The sequence below is a fragment of the Idiotropiscis lumnitzeri genome, chromosome 11, assembly GCF_059441095.1.
Source record: "Idiotropiscis lumnitzeri isolate Australia: NSW breed Sydney's pygmy pipehorse chromosome 11, RoL_Ilum_1.0, whole genome shotgun sequence".
Classification (NCBI taxonomy): Eukaryota; Metazoa; Chordata; class Actinopteri; order Syngnathiformes; family Syngnathidae; genus Idiotropiscis; species Idiotropiscis lumnitzeri.
Genome location: NC_142401.1, coordinates 14,393,615 through 14,414,329, shown reverse-complemented (window position 1 = coordinate 14,414,329; position 20,715 = coordinate 14,393,615). Strand labels below are relative to the sequence as shown.

At 41.1% G+C, this 20,715-nt stretch overlaps 2 protein-coding genes across 3 annotated transcripts in view; one reads left to right on the top strand and one right to left on the bottom strand.

Annotated features, from left to right (window-relative positions):
- The window catches only part of igsf8 (immunoglobulin superfamily, member 8), a 49,625-nt gene that overhangs the window by 3,739 nt on the left and 25,171 nt on the right, over positions 1-20,715 (top strand). The window contains exons 3-4 of one of the 2 annotated variants that reach the window (XM_088309650.1): positions 13,047-13,106; positions 13,213-13,322. The gene's annotated coding sequence lies outside the window, so the exon portion shown is untranslated. Of the gene's footprint in view, positions 1-13,046; positions 13,107-13,171; positions 13,323-20,715 lie in introns of both variants that reach the window. The other variant, XM_088309648.1, reaches the window with a different exon arrangement.
- sp7 (Sp7 transcription factor) lies at positions 3,363-5,595 on the bottom strand. Its single transcript, XM_088309552.1, has 2 exons — positions 5,560-5,595; positions 3,363-4,682 (listed from the first exon to the last, which is right to left on the bottom strand). The coding sequence occupies exons 1-2, from the start codon at positions 5,593-5,595 to the stop codon at positions 3,363-3,365; spliced, it is 1,356 nt and encodes a 451-aa protein (XP_088165678.1).

Below are 20,715 nucleotides of genomic sequence, written 5' to 3'. Positions count from 1 at the left end.
TAAAAGTTGTATCTACACTACATTGTTCAAAAAACAGTTCCAAGTCCTTTTTTTAAAAATTTTATTTTATTTTTATTTTTTTTTGCTTCCACGATTGAACGTTTTTGCAAGTACATTTCAACATATTTGTAAAAACATTTTAATGTACATGAAAAAAAAGCATTTTTCCCATTATGCCGCCGGGTATTGACTTGCATATGCCCAATTAAAGTTTTTTTTATTTTTTTTTAATTTTATTTAATTATATTACTATAATAATAATTTTATTTGAACGTATTGGTATAATGTAGGCCAAATACTAAAAATCACTTTTTTAAAATACATTTATTTATTTATTTATTTGTACTTTTTTTACATGTGTGTATCAATGCTGCATGTTTTTAGCATTTATACAACAGGTTTGTTGGAAAGTATTTGCAAATATGTTCAAAGAAATTTCAAGGAATTGGATATCTGAAGATTTGAATCAGACCTTTCTCACTGGTGGATGAAAATTGAATATGAGGCAATCATCTAGCAACGTAACTGCAGCGTAAATGCACAGATTGGTTAAACCCCGTTAATGCGAGCTACCAAAATACGCTGATCGATCACACAAAAACAGAATTCCAATATCATGGACACAAAGCACACGTAAAGCCCTCAACGCCGTTACAAGTGGTCTCTGGCCTTGGTTTAGGACGTTCCCATCATACGTTTCATATTTATGGCCTGGAAATGTTTTACATACAAATATTTACTCAAATCGTGATTTTACTTCTGCGTTACCATAGGTTAGTGACAGAACATTCCGACTTCTGTTTATGTCGCCGCTATAAGAATGTAACTGTCATAAACTGAGACCCCCCCTCTCAGATTCAATGTCAAATGTCAGAACAATTGTGAGAACAAGGACAGTCAAGAGTCCAACCCAGAACCTCTCCAATGTGAGGCAGACATGCTAAACACTACGCACTGTGCTGCCCAGAGAAACGGCATGCTCAAATTTAAACGTTAACCATATGTATAAACCTTAAATATGGGACAAAAATAGGGAACATTAGATGTGGACAGACCTTTAATCTACTTCAAGTCAATCCTGGCCAACTAAACCTTACGCGACATAATATAATATGATTTATTACGTCTTATGTAACTAACTCATTCATATGGAATCTGTGTCACATAAAAATACATGTAAATAATGTGTATATATATTCACTAAATTTGTCTGTCGGCAATCTATTTTGGATGCGCACCCCTCATTGAGTGTCTCCTCCTGGGGTTATCCCTATTAAAACGCCCAGCTTCACCCACCTCAAGCATTTTTACGATCCTGACAGGAAAGTGGACCTGCGGTTACTTTTAAGACTGGCACAGCAACGGTAGCTTCATTGGGTCAAATTGTGGATTTTTTTTTTTTGCGACAGCCTGCAACACATGGCCCTGGCTTCACTCGTTTCTCGACATTACGTCTGTCATCCCGCATCCTGGGCTACAGTAATTGTCCCTTTTGTTTGAGCGCCTGAACAATGCAACCATTTGCCCTCAGTCCTAATCCGCCTCACCTTCTGTTTTTTTTTTGTTTTTTTATAATTACAGCACTTAAGCTTAAGAGTGGTTCAATTGTTGTTAACTACAGTGCAGGTCATTGTGTGGTGCGAAGAGCTCACCTGAGTGCTTTGTTTCTCTCACAAGTGCCAATAAAAGCAGGTGAGGTGGAAACAAGACAGGAAGTCAAATTGTTTGTAAGGATGCAGTCAGCAAAGGAAAATGCTTTCAAATATCTTTACTGTTTTTTTTTAAAGCACCATAATTGTCACACACCAGGACTGTTACATGTACAGCATACATGCCCTTCACTATGTACAATATTTTCTTATTTCACAACCCCCAAAAAAGCAAACACTGAGACTTCCAACAGCGCTGACTGTGCATTTTCTTTTAACCCAAAGCACAAGTTACAGTTTCAATGAAAAAAAACAACATTAAAAATATAATAAACACGCCTAAAACATCTATATATTGTTGTAAATATATAGAATGTTGCCCTTAATTCATCATTTGTGTGGAAGACTTCACAATACAAAGAATACATACATAGAAATAGTCAATGTCAAGATCTTTAAATAAATCTTTAACTTCCTTGTTATAGCTAATAAATAGTCTTAAATTAAGGCATTTTATTTTATATTTGGCTGGCTTCAATTCATCTTGCAATCCTCGCTGGCGTTACATTTCCCCGCAAGGTGCCACACAACCGGCAATGTTTATAATTTAAGATATAAATTAGGTTATTCATGTAAATAGGAATTTAAATTACACACGCTAGGAAGCACGACAAAAGCTTTTTGACATGACAACACATTTCTTTTTGGCAACGACGAGCGTCAAGTCCCGCTGCGCGTTGATTGTTTCAAGAAGAGCGATGACTGAAGTATCAAAGTACAGCTGCGAATCAGATCTCGGCGGAAGGCTCCGTCAAAAGCCCGCCACCCTAACCAAAATGTCTCGCTCTGAAACAACTCGTCTTGTGGCTTCAGAGCTGCTTTTCCCTCTGCCTGTGCAGATTCAATTTCCCCAGTGGTTGCGCACATTTGAAAGGCAAAAAAAAAAAACAAATGCACGCTGGCTTCAGAAACGTGGACGTACTTACGAGCCTTCATTGTGCTACTTTCGTGTGCGTGCTTTTTGGTTTTCTGTGTGTTGATCTAATTGTTTGCTTCTAAGGCTTGCTTGTATTTACTTGGAGATTGTTGGTTCCAGTCCAGGAAAGAGGAAATGAAATGATTGTTGATTGTTAGGCGTTCAAGGCCGAAATGCTATCAGAAGAAATGACCTACATTTGCTACTTATATTCAGCACTGCTTCCAGTTCACACTTGTGGATGTTAATTCATTAATTAATTAATTAATTTTTTTATTAGTGTCAATGTGTTGCCCAAGTTGTTTCCAATCAGTAGGGCTGTCACTATAATAGCAGTGAGTCTGTTTCTTTAACCTTTGCAATTTGCTGATCATGGTTAGTATTAAAAAAAAAAAGCCAAACCTTGGCAAGCAAAACACGTCTGTAGCAATATTTTTAATCAGCATCTATGGTGAGTTTGAAGTAATTTATTTAAATGTCTGTTTTTGTCCGATGATACGGCAAATATTGATTCCGAACTGCGTGGTGAGCTGTTATATTATATTTGTCCGTAGTATTGATGGGTTCCCTTACTGTTACATGATAGTGGCGGTATTAAGAGGAGGACTGAAGGCCCAAGTTACCAAATGCACGGCCTGCCACTGTGCAGTCATTGAATGCATTGATGTCTTTGGCATGTTTGCAGAAAATAAAATAAAAATAAAAAGGAAAAATGAAGATCTGGATGATTTCAGGATTCAGATCTCCAAAAGTCCACTGCTGTTCTCCACTCCGGTGGGCACCCCCGTCTTCTCGTCTCCATTGACGATTGGCTCGCCGTTGCCAGCGTTGATCTCCGCCGTCTCCTCGCTCCGGTGGTCCACTTCCCCCTCGGCACCTACGCTTTTCCCCTGCAGCGCCGAGTCGGCGTGGGTCTTCTGGTGCTTGGAGAGGTGGTCGCTACGTGTGAAGCGCTTGTTGCACAGCAAGCATGTGAATTTCTTCTCCCTCGTGTGGGTGCGCACGTGGCGCTCCAGTTCGTCTGAGCGGGTGAAGCGCTTGCCGCAGAACAGCCAGTTGCATACGAAGGGCCTCTCGCCGGTGTGCCAGCGCAGGTGGGCCTTGAGGTGGGATGCCTTGCCATACACCTTCCCACAGCCGGGGATGTGGCAGCTGTGCACCGGCTTCTTTCTTAGAGATGCGGCCGAGGCCCCCAGTCGCTCCAGCTCCTGGCAGTTGGGGCAGTCACACGAAGACCTTGTGGGTGTCGATCCTGTGCCGTAGCCCCCTGACCCCCTTGCTGGCTTTAAACCCATCGGACTCTCCATTAGCCCTGCACTTTGCACTGGCTTGGGCTTGTACATGTCCTGGGGCAGCATGTGCTGGGACGGCTGGAGGAGATGTGAGGATGAGCTCAGTCCCACAGAAGGGTAAGGAGCCGGGTTCAAGGTGGTAAAATCGGTGCCGTAACTAGGCAGCTGTGGGCTAAGGGAAGCCTGCGGCGCCACGGGCTGCAGAGAGGCCTGGAGACCTCCGTCCGACTGTGGCTGGGTCGCCGACAGCCAGGAGTTGGGATGAACGTCCCACCAAGAGGATGTGGTGTTAGCCGGGGCGGCCGTAATACCAGTATGGATACCGGCTTTGTACCACGAGCCGTAAGGATGCGTCATGTCCAACGAGGTGTAGACACTGGTGAGGCAGTCTGCCGTCGCGTGGGTCTTGGACACTAACAGGGACGGGTCCTGGGAGACGGACGTTTGGAACGAGTGGGAGAAAGGGTTGTACTCTGTCGCATAGCCTCCGGTCGTAGGAGGGGGGCTTCCGGTCGGGGTGAGCAGTCCGCCGCCGCCGGCTGTGGTGAAGGAGCCGCTGTAGGAGTCCGCCAGGCCGCTGCCGTCGGCGGTGCGTGCGTTCTTGGCCGTCTGAAGGTCGGAGGTCATGTTGTAGGGTTTCTTTAGTGGAGTAGTGCCACCGTTCTTACCAGGTGTCGCAGAGTCTCTCACTGGGCTGGTGCTGCCAAACTTGTTACAGGTAGCGGTTAACATAGCCAGAGGACTGGAGCCATAGCGCACGTCTTCCTGGGGAGGAGGAACAACATGAGACTGTGTGTCTGACTCGTGCAGCTTCTGTCAGTGTCAACTCTAATACAAAACTCATGTCCGGACACCACTGCTGGCTCTTCCTGTGCTCGCAAAGTGCTCAAGGCCACGGCAGGCAACACGTGTTTATGCTTGTGGAGGTCACGCTCTGCACCTTTAGTTTTTTTTTTTTATTTACTTGTTTTTAGTACTCAGGGCTTAAAAACCTCGTGCTTGTTTTTCCAATAAAATACGTGTAATGCGTAATTTTATATTTTATCGTACTGGCATATTTGAGCTAACTATTTAAATAAGATTACCTGTTTTTTTTTGTTTTTTTTTGCTTTCACTTCTCTAATTATATGGCTATACCTCTGGTGTTCATTTCCTTCTCAACTTGTGCTATAAATCAATACTATTTATCGATAAATTTTCATAACCAGAATATGCTGCTGTTTTCATTCTCATTATTCCGTTCTCAACTTCTTATTGAGTCCACTGATAGATTTATAGTCCTGTATATTTCGTACGTATAACACTGGCGATTTTCATTCAGTCATTTCTGATTATATGCACCACACACCACTCCTCATTCAGCCCAATCTCATTGCCTGATGTAGTATACAGTATCTACAAATTGTAAATATTTTTGATAAAAATTACGATTCTATTTTTCTGATTTGAAACCAGACTTTCCCCATTGTTCTGTGTACTCCTCGAAAAGTATAATCAGAACTCCGCCTTATATCGTGGTGTTACTTTCCATTGCAATAAATTACATTCTACCGTAGCTGAGCGTCCAACAGCTTGGCTTCCTTTAAAATATCACCAGCAGTGTCATAAAATTGAAAAGGGAAAAAAAGCACTCCATACTTACAAAGAGATTCCCTACCTCCAGAATAGATGCGGCCATCCCTGAGAAACAAAATCCTAGAGGAAGCTGGAGGGGCAGCGGGAGAGGCGCAGCTCAGAGTCCCGGGACACTTTGGAAGAAGTTAGGCAGCAACGCGTAGAAGTGTTTTGAGTCTCCTGGAGCCCGGCCCCCCTAATTAAAGGCTTGGGGCTCTCCTGGAAGAGGCAGAGTTTGGGTAGGGGGATGAAGGGAAATGCGCGCGGATTGGTGGATGTGAGCGGACAATCCCACCTTCCCAAACACAGACGTATGAATGAGTTGCTCATCAATCACCATGTGGACATCCATTTCATAAGATAGTCGGGAAGGTCCTTGATCCAGTATTATCCAGCGCAGTTTTCCCATAAAGATGAATGACTCAGAATCATGTTTGGAGACATTTCACTGCAGGGGAGCAGAAAATATCGGAGTGGGAAAAATCACAATGAATGAATTTGAATATAGTTCATATACGAACACTCGCCACGGCCTGAGATTGTGGTTTCTAGTCAAGATTTTATTATTCTTGTGTCAAGCTCTGTCTCTGTTTCCAATGCAGTGACGGTTTTGACATGTCTGTCGACTGAGCAGCACAGACAGGCGAGGAAAAACAAGATCAAGTCGTTAAAATGAGGAGGAGATTATCACAGCACATAAAGCCAATTTATAAGGGGGAGGTGACTGATGAAAAAGGGAACAAATGACGAATGAACAGTTGTAAAGCTGCATCTGCAACTCATGGAAATTTCTCTCTGGCATTGTTCACAAAGTATAGTTTGCTCATGTCCCCAGGCAGACTGTGTGCAACTTATCGAGTTGTTGCTGCTCGGACTTGTTTTGCAAATGTAAAAGTAAGAAATATATATCAAAGCCCCAAACAGTGATCAATGAACCCTCATGCCCCCCTTTTCACGGCGAATCATGAAAATAAAACACAAAGCAAAAATAATGCAATTTAATCACCTTTCCATCTCGTATTCCTGCTTCCGATTGGGCCTCTTTAGGGCCAATTCCCTAGCAGTATAATCGCAGGAATTTGGCATATATGACTGCTTCAAACGAAAATATCAGGATTCCTATTCAGTTTCAGACATGAGTTCTTCAAATATTTTGTGCCTCTTCTTAGATCAGGAGTCACCATTGTGGTGCCCACTGCCACCAGGTAGGCCTCAAGGACCACGTGAACAGGCCTCTCTAATCAAAGTTGACCAGCAATGGGGCATTGTGATTTTCTCTGACTTTTTTTTTACCTAATCTTTTGAGAAGATAAACATCTGTTTGCTAATTATCATGATAAATTATTTAAATGTTCAGTTTCTTCACATAAACAAATATCATAAATTATTAATAATAACATATTATAGAAACATCTGATTAAAGGTAATTTGAGCAAACTTGTCATTTCGGAAGTGTTTATCAAACCGGCAGCCCTTCGCATTAATCAGTACTCAAGAAGTAGCTCTCAGTTTCAAAAAGGTTGGTGACCCCTGCACCAGACATATCCAACCAATTGTGTGTCAACAGGTGGAACTGATATCAGAGGCAATTTTTTTCCATACTTTCCACGAGGTGCCACTCAGTGACTTTTTGGGGGTCGGCTTTGGAACCACTATAAAACATACTGATTTCCACAGGATATCTACTCGCTGATCCATGGCAATCTGGAAAAATACAGAACAATGACAGCACAAAATTGCATTGAAAAACAATGCTAAAACAAAAGCATGTAAAAAGATAACAAAGTTGGTTTTGAATAGTTGACAGAGTCAAACTCATTTCCATCGCATCATAGTCATGGTTTCCCCGAATGGGCTGTTGTGACAGAAAATCATATACATGTATCATCCTGTCATGGTGTTGCATTCATACACAAGTCATTCTTATAAATTAGTAACTACATCTTGAATTGGGGAAAAAACGTTTGTGATATCTGTCAAAAAAAAAAAAAAGTGAAGAAAATTCAACTTCTGGTTCGGATTTTCTGAGTGCAAATCCCTCAGCAAGAACATGAAATAGAAGGACTTCATTTGCTTTACTGGGACACAAAAAATGATCTCGCCTTAAGTTTGACACCTAATGTTTAATGTGTTTGAAACAAGGACATGCATACAAGTGGATTGTTATTTTCCCATCAGACAAGCTATGTTTGTTTGCCTTATTTCATTTGTTGGTCAAGAAAACTGGAAAAAAAAAAACTCTCCACTTTGAGTCAGAAAGACAGATTCTCATCTCCTTCTTGTGGGCGTCTCATTTTTTCGTGAAGGCGAGCACAGAAGATTAAAATTGTTGTCAAAAATAAACATATAATTTCTGTCCCTCAATTACAGGGCACGGTCAGAACTGGGCTTGTCGTTGGGGAGAGTCTGGCCCTCACAAGAACATAGCGGCTATATTTGGGAGTCTGCTCTCCGGTTAACCTCCGTCGCTTTTATTTTCCCATTCCAAGAAGGGCTGAAAGAGGAAGAACAAAGGCAAGTGCCGTCTGTCAATCCATCCGTCAGTCTACACCAGGGATGTCCAAACTTTTTCCACTGTGGAGCAAATCCAGAAAAATGGACAGCAGGGACAGGGGGTACTTAACCTTGTGTTTGTGAAACATGCTAAAACAAAGTTCAATATGCAGTTGGGCAACATGCTAAGAAACAAACTTTTAAACAAAAGCTGAAATTTTAATTTAGTTGGACTTATTTTTGATATAATAAAATACCTGTCAACATGTTAACTTTTTCTTGTAACCAGGATCATTTATTTTACTGACTACATTTACGATGCGGACAAACAATCATAAGCTTGCAGCTGATTGCGTTCATACTAAATGTTAAATCTCAACTCCTGTCCCCACTTGAGCTTTTCCAGAACTCTGAAGTACAATATAAAATATAGAACATATAGTTGCGCCTCAATTTGAAAGGCCATTCAAATTTCATAAGGCCGGTCATGCATAATCAATATTGCATGAATATGATTTAAAACATCCACTCGGTCACTCGGTCTACCACACAATAGACACACGGGTATTTACCACCAGGGGAGACCAGTGAGATTTTTTTCTTTGACCAGTTATTAGTTCTGGTGATGAATATCAACACACAAATCCAAGATGTATTTTATTTCTGGTGGAAGTGTGTTCCAGACTTTACAAGGCCCACTGTTCAAAGATGGACTATTGCAATTTGGCTCTGCTGAGCTTCTGTTACTTTTTGCAGTCAGGTACATATTGTGGCGGATATCTGCCACATACAATTTAAAACATTAAGCAATTGGCACCGGGTCTACTCATCTGATACATTATAAAAGCTGATCATATCTTCCATTGCACTCTTGAGGCATTTCCATCCCCTCTCATTTGTCATGAGGCCTTCTTTCGGTTGCAATCATTAAAGAAAGTCTCCCCTCTCCTTAACGCCCCGTTAATGTTTAATGATTTACATACAAGTAAAAATAACAGGGCAGGTGAGGCTAAAACGGCAAAGAGCCACTTCGTCCTAGCTTTACAAGAGTTGCTGCGCTCTGAATCTTTTGCATGTTGCCCAGTTATAGCTGCCATCAAAATGAGGGCAAGCGAGAGGTGTAATTACAGAAATGCGTAAGTCTCTTAACAGGCCTTTCAAAAGGCTTTCCCTTGCTTCAGTTCCAAGTTGGAGCGCAGTTTGGTGCTGTTTTTTTCTCATGAGATGAGATGTGGTGATGAGATTTTCTATTGACAACTACTTTTGACTTCAATGGCGGTCCTAGCATGAATGGTGTCCAGTACATGAAGTGAAATTTCATAGACAAATTTCTGGACTACAAAAGGCACCTGATTAAATGCAACAGCTTAATTTAGTCATAAAAAATGCATTTGTACATGCATTGGCTGATTCGTATTAATAGCTAAAGGTCTCTACTTAATAGCAGGTGCTATCTGCGATCAAAGAGGTCACACAAATTGTTTTATTAAGCATTTTTGTTTTATCTTAAATACCAGTCGATGTTTTTTTTTTCTCCTTCCCCCAAACAATGCCGAATGCAGCTAGCTACACAGCAACTTCCCAGAACCTTTCTGAGGAGTCTCTCTTGTTGTCACACAAGGCCAACAAGCTACATCACGCAGCATGCAGTGCACATATGCGTGACAGCGCAATCTTTGGAAAGCCTTTGTTGTGAATTTGGGAGACACGGAGAGTCCATTCAACTTTGCTTACCCTGAAATGAAAATGGTTAGCCTCACGTCAGTCCATTAGCAATAGACCAGAAAGTCGAAAGATGTAAAAAAAAAAAAAAATGTTCACTTGCATTTGAATGGTTTTATATATTTATATATCAGCCTTTATGTTGGTTGATCGACTTTGTATGAGTTTTTTTTATTTTTTATCTTGACTTTTTGAAAGGACATTCTGGGGATTGCTTGCCAGCTCTGCAGGCGTATGGGCTTCCTTTGCAAGGTCATCCAGCAGCCTTCTCCTCCGAAATAGTCACGCAGAGGTTTGGCACATTGATTTACATCGCATGCTTGTTTCTAACGCACTCCCCGGGAGAGGTTAATTGGCGTCCGCTCCCCTCATCTGTCTCGTGTTTGTGTGCTTTGGTGTCATCGTGCCACCAAAGTGAGCAGTGACTGATCAATGGAATATCTCGCCGTGAATCCAATCCCCTGTCAGTCCTTCGAAAATTAACAATGTTCATAATACTGCAACTCCGGGGGGGGTCAAGAATGATTAGATGTGTTTGACTTTGCTGCTTGATGGAAATGTGGTGAGAGGGAATCAGGGTCAGGGATAGACTTGCCTTGCAGCATGACTCTGTGCTATTTTTCCAGGCCGTGTGGTCAAAGATTGAGAGCGCTTGTCAACGGAAAATGAGAGCGAGTGAGAGAAATGTGTGTGTGCGTGCTCGTTGGCGCGATGCGGGCTGTATAGAAGGACAGACTGGGGTGCAGAAGGGTGAGACAGAGTGGTGGGTTCCATTTGTAGTTGCATCCATGCTAGCGATTGTGGCTTCAGTTCTGAGTCACATTTGCCTCGTTTTGGGGATTCAGACATGAGAAGTGATGACGTGCTTTTTGATGAAAGAAAAAGAAAACACCTGGCCTTCTTGAGTGCTTCACTTCTCCGCTTCGGGGCAAAGAGGGCGGTTTTGAGTAATGTGACCGCCGATAGACTGCAACGGAGAGAACATATTCAGTCAGCAGACATGGCGGCAAGCACGTAACGTTTCAGAGTCTGCAGATTTTTCCGAGTGGCGCAATGCAAATGCGGAGACAACATCCATTAAGAAGTCGACTGAAATCCCCTTTGTGTGTTTCCAATGGTATCAAGTCTCACGTCTCCAGACTAAGGACAGGCATTGGATGGAGGCCATGTCCACACGAACATGGGTATTTTCTTTACATATTAGCTTTTTTTTCTTTTTTGCCCTTCAAGCAGAGTTTTTCAAAACTTCCCCATTTGTGTGGAGATGTCATGTTTTGAAGGAGACATTTCATCGGTACTTAGCAAAGTACAACCCAGGAGCCACATCTGGCCCACCCGCAGTCTCTGACCAAATCTCACTGCGACCATGAAGTCAAAGTAAAATGTCAAATATGTGGTACTTTTATTTAGGAACTTGTGCTTTTATTTTATGTGCACGCGTGAGTACACTCATATATGTCATTACTTCTTACAATGTTATTTGAATTTAGTATTTCCTAATTTTAACAAAAAATACCGTATTAACATGCGTAACAATTTTTTGAAACAAGACAATATGTTTCTTTGGTATACAAACTCAAAGTTGAGGTTAACATTCCAATCTCTTCTGTTAATGTGGCCCCTTTGTAAAATGAATTACCCATTCCTGCAATTCATGCATTTTTTTTTTAAAATTTAACAATAGTTGTAATAAGGTTTGTGCTTTGCTTTCTTCAAAACGCAGAGTACGACTTCCATTTAGGTGCTGGCAACCAGACAAGTGGCTGATATGTCAAAAAAAAAAAAAATGAACACCACTTAAAGCATGGATTATGTTTTCACTCACAGAGGCTGCATATCATCACCAAACTACCAAATGACATTTGTAAATTTAGCGTGCAGGCCCGTGTATGGGACACATATAACAGACATGACCAAAAAAAAAAGACTGATGTTGCATGTCTTACTTTGTTACCTAATTTTGCATAAAATTATCAATAACATTGAATTATTACATCCATCCATTTTTTTTGTTGTCCTGTTTACGTTCATAGAGGGCTGGCGCTTATCCCAGCTGAGTTGGTATGAAAGGCAGATTACATCGAGGACTCACTGTCGTCAATCGCTGGACACTATGAATTGGTCCATTACTAAATTAAAATGACAATCTAAGATGGCTTGGATATTTTATATCAAGAATATTTTGAAACTGCAATGAACAAATGGAAGTCCCATAGCGGACATCATCTTCAGGGAGCAAGCTTAAGTGCTTCAATTGATCAACTCTAGAGAAAGTGCGTTCACATGCTTCCAGACAAGTGGCAGTCTGCAGCCTTCTGCCTGGTCACAAGTCGCCGTCCTGGTCTGTAATCTGGCTGTCTGTCACCGAGAAGCTGCGGCCACCTAAAGGACCCCCAGCGGGCGTCACTTGCTCGATCAGGGTGGCACAACGACCGTCTGCTTTACTATCTCTTTATTTGGATTGTGTGAAATGACTGTCCCCGGGCGGCTACGTTTTGGACTGGATTTCTGGGTACTTTTTCTTGATGAATGAACAAGTGACTTTTGTTAAAGACCATCCACTTGGCTTTGGAAGACATCTGCTTGTGTAATATTTTTACATGGCAGAAATATTATTCCCTAGCAATTGTCTAAACAATCAAACTGTAACGGCCTTGTTTAAGTAAAAAAAAAAAACAAACCCAAAAATGGAAAGCCCGTACCTTACAGCAGCAACAGCGGCTCGGTGCCATACGTCTTCCCAATGAATGGACGAGCCAACGATAACATAATAAAGTAAAAAGCGTTTTCTTGAGAAATACTGTATGAGCGTGTCAATTTATCAAAGCGGCTTAAATGCTCTGCAGACCTGTTGAGGCATAACTCGGCCAGTGTGTGGAACTTCACACCATTTGCGTTAAAGGCGAATACAGTTTTGCAGTCACCCTCGCCATATGCAGTGGCTAGGAACCAAGACTTAGACTGCCTACATTAAAACCCCCAAATATACCCCATACTATAACCCCTAATATGCTTTCATATAATTTCCAACTCATCTTTGAAAATAATACGTTTTCCTTCAAATAATTAAAATCATGGCGTTCTGTCTGCATCTTAAGGCATATCAAAAAGAGCACAAAATTATAAGGATAGGTGAGATAGTCGGCCAGTAGCTGTAAGTTAGGTTCAAGAGAAAAAAAAAACATGAAGTTTAAACATCAATAAGATATCTTCAATGTTCTACTATTGCTTTGACTCATATCTGTAATTTTCCGTTGTATAATCTCCATCAACTTTAATTCCCCCCCCCTTTCTTTGCAGTATGCTCCTGTCCCCCAATATCAGACTTTGGACTCCTTTGTTTAACACAAGATGAAAGAGGTAACACCGCACACACTTTTTTTTTTAAAAAGTCTTTCTCTCTCTCTCACTGACAATCATTGAAGCATTCGACAGTAAACTTGGTGGGCTGCTCTTACTACGTCAGACGCAGAAGAAAAGCGCCACATGAGTCGTCAGTGCAGCTCGTGAAGCCGAGTGCGGTGGGGTCCTGTGGGCGACAATAACTCATCTGTGAGTTAAGCGAGAGAGACACGTGTATGTTTCCTTTCTTGATATGTGTCATGTTAGAATTGCACTTCATCATACTACGAGGCATTTTCATTCGTTTTGTATTACTGTACATTGGTATAAATAGAACAGAGCAAGTCGAGATTTATCTATGGAAAAATTCAATTTTTACAGGGCCAAAATGATCTATGTCCATATTGACAGCATCTGTCATATTATAAACTTTTTCCCCACCATTTTCTTAGTGAGATGTATGCGACATGCTTTTGTCAAAACATCACAAGGATGAACAATTACTGTACAATTTTCACAGTACTTTTTTTTTTTTTTTTTTTGAGCCACGCAATTAGTATGTTTTGATGGAACAGTCCCGTCGCATGCAAATGAGTCCCAGCTCATCGCCCAACTGCGAGCGTGGCTTTCTTTCTCTCCCATGAAGACAGTAAAAGTATCCATTGCATTTTCACTCATTGAGGCAGCACTTCATTATCAACCTGCAAAATTCAACTTGTCAATTTGCGTACTGGATCCATGTATGTGGTGCATGCAGCAGGCGTCATCAAATGCAAAAATCCTCTATCATGTGAACAGCTTTTAAACACTGCAGGTCTGCTTACCTTTTGGCTTTGACAGTATAAGGAAAAAATAGGAAAATGGCAGCTCTTAGCCCAAGCCAAACTTCTACGTCATAGAGGGGTGAAGAAACTCGGCAAAGGGCCACAATTCTCCATCACAGTGGGGCAAAATTCAGAACAGAACAATTTTAGGCAGAGAACAAAAGATTTACTTGGTTATTACTATTCATACATAATGGGTGGGCAGACCCTCCATTGACCCACCTATTTGTATACAAGCAGTTCAAAAGTCAATTTTCCATAAAGTGTGGTCTTTAAACAAAACACCCCAGTCCCGGCATCACGGTATACGCTTACACACCCTCCACTTATACTACCTGCAAAGGCGGAAAATCGCCTTGCCGCTCGTTTCGTGTCAGTGCCGTTTATACCAAACAGAGAGGCGGAAAAATGCCATATTTTACAGCAAGGGGGGTGGTGGTGGGGGTGCACCTTTCTCTCTTGTATAACTGCTTCTTATATATTTAGTCAGTGCCCCCAGACCCTGACAGCAGCTGCTGCTGAGGTTTGGGTGGGAGCTCATTACTCCGCGGTGGAGCCCAGCCAAAAGTCGAGGGAGGCTTTCTTTTTTTGGGCTGCTTTATTTCATTGGGTAAATCTTAACGCTATACGTGCCGTGATCTGTTCCATGTGTGGAGCGTGTGCCACCGGCAGTCATCTTTACCGCCCCCCCCCCCACACACACCCCAACTTAACTTAAATTGACTTCCGTTTTTGGAATCATGGATGCAGCGAAACAGCCCAAATGGTCCAAAAGTCTCACTTTTCTCGACACATTTATCCAATCACTTGTAAATAAACTGCCTCTCGTAGAAGATCTCCACCTTTTGTTGAAAGGAAACATACTATGGAACAATCTCAAATCTTAACTTTGGCCTTCCTGTGTTCCTCCTCATGCTGGCGTTTTTTTTTTTTTTTTTTCAAAAATCATCTGTCATTGTGAAATAGCAACCTTTGAGGCATTTGAAATATATTTGTCAAATCAGTGGTTCTCAATTTTTTTTCATACAAAGTAGCTCCTACCTAAATACTTAGCCTTCCAAATACCAATAATGTAATCAGCCGATGTGTTCATTAAATATGAAGCAGGTGTTTCATTCCTTAAAAGTATGGCATTAATATTGTAAGCAGATGTAACATTCAAACATTTACAGTGCACTGAAAGGAGGAGAAATGCTCTTAAATGATGATTCAATTAAGACGTATTGCTCATAAGGTAAATAAAGATTTTACCTAATAAAAAGTTTAATGCATTGTGCCATAATTAAGAAGTTTAATACAATTGAACTGAACTTAAAAATAACATACTGAAAGGTAAAAATGTATTACACTGGATTGAAAATGTCATGTAAAAAGGCGATATGCATAGCTACAAACTTTATTCTGCACAGTAAAATTCCTATAGTATATTTTACTCTAAAAATAAAAACCAATATTTGGTCCCAGTAAACAGAGTAAAATTCTCAGGGTAAATTTGAAGTAGAAATTTATTTATTTATTGATTATTTCTATGAGATTTACTGTGTAATATCTCTGACTGTGTTTCATTCTGTAATTAATTTTATTTGTATTTAATTAAGTGATTATTTTGCATACTTCTTGAGCGAGTCAACCTACCTGGAGTAGCCTACATGACATGCAGTTAACTTATTTAAAGAAGTATGGGAAGTCAAGCGATATGCATTTCTAGCGGCATACCATCCACTTATTGCAAAGAATTGGACTGATGTCGGGGTCCTTTTATTAAGACACCTGGAGACCGTTTTAAATTAGGAAAAAAAACTTTATCGCTTGCTGGCTGTGCTGCGAATATTTGAAACCTCTTCAACTTTGTGGTTCACGTCCCTCAAGACAAAAAAATGTGCCTTTTCCGTTCATTGAGGATCTTTCAGAGCTTCACACTCGGTGCCTTCTCACACCCACAATCGTGTGGTTCGGGGAGATCTTCGGGGAGCTGTCGTTTATTTATCAGAGACATATTGAGCTGGCGGCGCGAGGGGATCTTCAAGCGCGTCAAGTCTCCTCGTCTGCAGGAGTCGGGTGACCGAGAGTATCGGATGTCCCCGTCTTTTATTGAGTGATTGGGTGCAACCCAAGTGAAGTGTGCTTGATTTGTATTTCCTTTTGAGGAGAGGGGACTGATGTGTGGGCACTTCCTGGTTAAGATGAGAAAAGGGAATCAAGATGAACAAAAATTGGAGAGGCTGTCAAGTTCAAGAAGCTCAGATTGGGAAAAAGAAAAAAGACAAGGCGGGTGGAGTAGGAACACAGTCGTGAAATAGAAATGGTCTTCTAAGCAAGGTAAAATAAGCATATAGCTCATGGCGACTTTTATTACTTATAACCTGAAACCCCAAAAATCAAAACAAACACAAAAAAGGCCAAGCTGCGCCATATGTGTGTGCAAGAGGAAGCCTGACTTCTTTTTGTCAGACCACCCAGCGCTCCTGCCCACACGCTGCCTTCCTCAAATGAGACTGTGCAGGACCCAACATGGCATACTTCACAAGATCCCCAAAATGAATCCTTTGCAATCGTTTCATTTTTTTCCGAACGGTGAGAAACTAACAAACGTTTCATTTTTTAGGTACTTGGTCTTTTTTTTAAGACATGGTCATCCGATACAAGTGTTGCTGATACAGATTCTTTTTATTAATCAAATTAGGTGCTTCAGAAATCTGAGTGAACTTCATTGCCTTGAGATGTTTTTGTGATTCCCACCCCCCCATTGGATTATTAATTAGTTCGAATTAATGTCAGTATGTGTGAAACGTTTATGGTAAATTTTACCTTGTAGAACAGCGACATAATGTGTTTTTATTCATCCAATTTCGTAATTATTTTCTATTTCACGATTAATCTTTAATTAATCTAATTTATATATTTAATTAAATTATTGTTGTATTGCACTGGAAAGGGGAGCTCTCTAATCTCGTTGCACACTGTACAATGACAATAAAGTGATTTCTGATTTCTGATCATAATACATTTTTTAATTTTCAACCCATGTTCTATCAAGTCTGAATGATTTAAATATTTTTTTTTTAAATAAAGTGCCTCAAATCATCACTGGAAAAAATCAGGTTGTGTTCAGAAGCTACGATACATGTTGTAGGTTTGCATACTTGATTTTGAAGAAAAATGTTTTTCTTTTCATGTACAAAATAATTACTGCGAGTTCTTTTAAACAGGGAATCCAGAAACACCCCAAACAAAATGACTTTCCTTCATTGCGCTTCTTTTGTGGCTTCATTTAAATTTAAAATTTTAATCTGCTAGCTAGCTAGCTAGCTATAATCCTTTTCCCGCAGGGCCATTGTCCTGTCTGTTTTCGATCTTTCCCTGCTGCAACACACCTGATTCACAAAATGGCGCTGCTCATACGAGAACGGTTGATGCTAATGTTAGCGCTTGTGCTTACAGAATAAAATACAATACAATATAACTTCATTTATACAGCGCGTTTCACAACAGCTGGAGCTGTAACAAAGCGCTTTCCATGTGGTGTAATATAAATTAGCGGGGGGGGAAAAAAACATGAGTGTCAGGAGTGAAACGTCACAACCCTATCCTGGTAAAGCAGGTGTAATTTCCCAATGGCCGTAAATTACAGACAAAGGTGAGACTGTTGCACAATTTGAACACATCCATGCTCTTCTCCGTGTGAATATAAACTTTACTTTCATCCAGAGGGAATTAGGGAATTTATCTTTTTTTTTTTTTATGGACTGTTATTTCTACGATGAATTAATAAGAATGAATGCGTTAAAAACCCTTAAGAACTGTTCACGTTAAAAACGGTGGCGTGTATGAGAGGAACAATTTGTCCGCGTCGGCTGAGTCAACCAGAGTGCAAATGTCGAAATTCTCCTCAAAGCACTTCGGTGCTTTGAGTGAAAATAAAGAAAGAAAGCGTCCTTCCCCCTGCTAGCCCGAAGCCACAGCATGTGGTCTACTCTGGTGCTGCGCTAAAAATGTCACTCGGGCGGCCTCGGGTGAAACCCAGAACAGCCTCCACCGTAATGGCCCCGCGTGGGTGTGGCCCCTCGTAGATGGCTTTTGAGGGGGCCCCTCCCGGACGCCCGCGCCCCTTGCCAGCGCCCAAGGGCTCCAGGCTGCCTGACCAGAGACACCGCGATGCGGCCTACGCTGAATCCGGGCCGAGCCAGGCCAGGGTGGGTTGGGCTTCGGTCAACGCCGCGCCGCTGTCGACAGTGCTTGCAACGCTTTTGCAGCAGGTCCCTGCACTCCTGCCCTCTGCTGGGGTCGCAGGGCAGAAAGAAGGATAAAGCAAAATATTGCAGATCAAAATATGACATTAGAAAGCAAGAATGCTTGAAAATTGTGTCATGAATGTAAACATTTGTGCTGGAATTTTCGACATCATTTTTACTGTTTGGTGATTTCAATTTGTAGTGCAGTAGAATTGTTTTCAATGTTAAGTATTTTCAAATTATTAGAATAAAAACTCAGTGGCAGCCAAATTTTACGCATTATTACTTAACAATAGATTCAACATTACATTTAAAAAAACTACTCTTGAAATTTCTATTGGTTGAATTGGAAATACTTCAAAGGTATCGGACTTTTCACAACATATTCATTATAACTGGCTCAAGTTTGCAAAATGAACCACCCAAAAAATGTATTAGATTATTTTTTTTATTTATTCAGTGATGAATGATTACAAAGACTTTTAACAGAAGGCAAACCTAGCAAAGCTGTTTTAACAGCCTTTAAAAAAAAAAAAACAGAACTTAAAAAAATTACACACTACACTAGTTCTTACTTTTTCCTTTTCCTTTACAAACATGTGTAATTAACTTGATTTTATTTATATTAGTATTGATGGTTCGAAACAAAGAGATGACTTACCATCACGTGTCGTTCAATTTTTGAGCATGATATTTACATAAAGAAAAGTCAAATATATCATAAAATTAATGCATGAAAAGTAAATGAATGCATTCAAATAAATAAACAAATAATCAAATGTATATAAGAAAAAAGAAAAATATCTATATATAGTAGCACAGATTATATTTCACTTATTACGCTGCCTCTCAAAACAAACTTTGCACACATAACACACTTTTTTTTTTTTAAATCACTGGTCCCGACCCACTAGTGCATGTCAGATTCACTAAAGCAAGGTCCTCATTCAGTCTGCCCCAATTCACAACCTTTACGGTTATACCCGGCTGGTCCATCATGTGACTTGAAAGCACAAACTGTCCACTAAAGAGACTGCATTCACTATGTTGATTTTATTCATATATTTAACAGCAGTTCTATAATTAATACTGATGGCCTAAAAGCACTTTAGAGTGGTTCCCAGAAATGATGGCGAATTTAGTCTGGTTTCAGCCAGTGCAGTAATTGGGGAACTGAATGGGTGCTCTTCTCAATCCTGAGTCAAGCACCAAATCTTTTGATCGGGTCGACTTTTCACCCCTATCGACGACTATGGACGTGCGCGTGTAATGCTACGCCGTGTGGGTTAACTTCTTCATGTAAAATGTGCACATGTGGTGATAATGCATCCTGAGTGGTGATAGTAAACGATACGGCTAAAAAGGCAGCCAGTCACCTTCTGGTTCGAATCAGGGCTGGGGTGGTGGGTAGAAAGGGCTCAGAGGGGGTTTACTTTTGGATAGGTTGGCTTTTATTGCTTCTCCCCTTTGGTTCGGGTCTGTTTGTGGAAGTGTGGCTGGCGGTCGGCCCTTCAGCTGGCAGCGCGGCGGCGTTTAATTGCCCTTTGTTGTGGCGGGGTGCTTGGGGTTGGAGTGGATGGGGGGGGCAGGGGGGGTGCTAGGAGGCCCTGTGGTCTTCCCTGCACAATGGGGCTTCGGCCTGCCAACTCACACACACACATGCACTGCCTATGCACCGACACACTGCTTGAAATTCGTCACCATTTATCAACAGTGTCAAAATTGAACACGTAATTCCTGTCATTTGAAAGTAACTAGTGGCACACATGGACACAATTATTGGTGTACCCTTTCGTTAAAGAGAGAAAAAGCCACAATGGTCATTGAATAACTTGAAACTGACAAAACTAATAATAATTCAAACTGGGCCCCAGCAACCCATTTTCCTTACAGCGAATCCTCCAAATGATCATCAAACATTGACACATTAGATGGCATAGGCAAAAAAGTTGGACAATTTAGCCTGGCCCAGCTGTCTAGGATACCTGCTTCCGATTGGGGCTCATTTGGGCAAATTCCCTAGTTGGAGTTCATAAAATACACGGCCTGGAATCCGACCAAATAGCAGCTTTGAGCCAAAATAGCCGACGTCCGCATCAATTTCAGGCAAGTGTCTTTTTGTGAGTCCTGTCATGATAGTCCCACCAAATTACATGTTAATCAGTGGAACTGGTGTCGGTGGCTAATTTCTTTTAACATTCAAGGGTGTCGTAGTAGTGTGAATTTTTTGGGGGGCGGGGTTGTGTTAGGAACCCACTTTCAATCCATACGTTTTCACCAGGACATTTTAAAAAGATGGTGGGTTTTGGGGTACATTGAGGCACCCCCAAATTGGCATTTTTTTTTTTTGTCAGAAGAACAATGGCAAGCAGAATGATACAAAAAAAGCAGAACAGTATCATTGCTCGCAATATGTTTGTAGCTGTCCATGTCCTGTTGTGAGGCCCATGAGCAATGGGCTGTGTCTGAGAGCAAGCTTCATGAGGCTAATCTTATTTCACTCCAGAATACCTTGATGAGTTTGAGATTTCAATGTACCTTGCACTCATCCAAGACACCTCGGTTTGGATT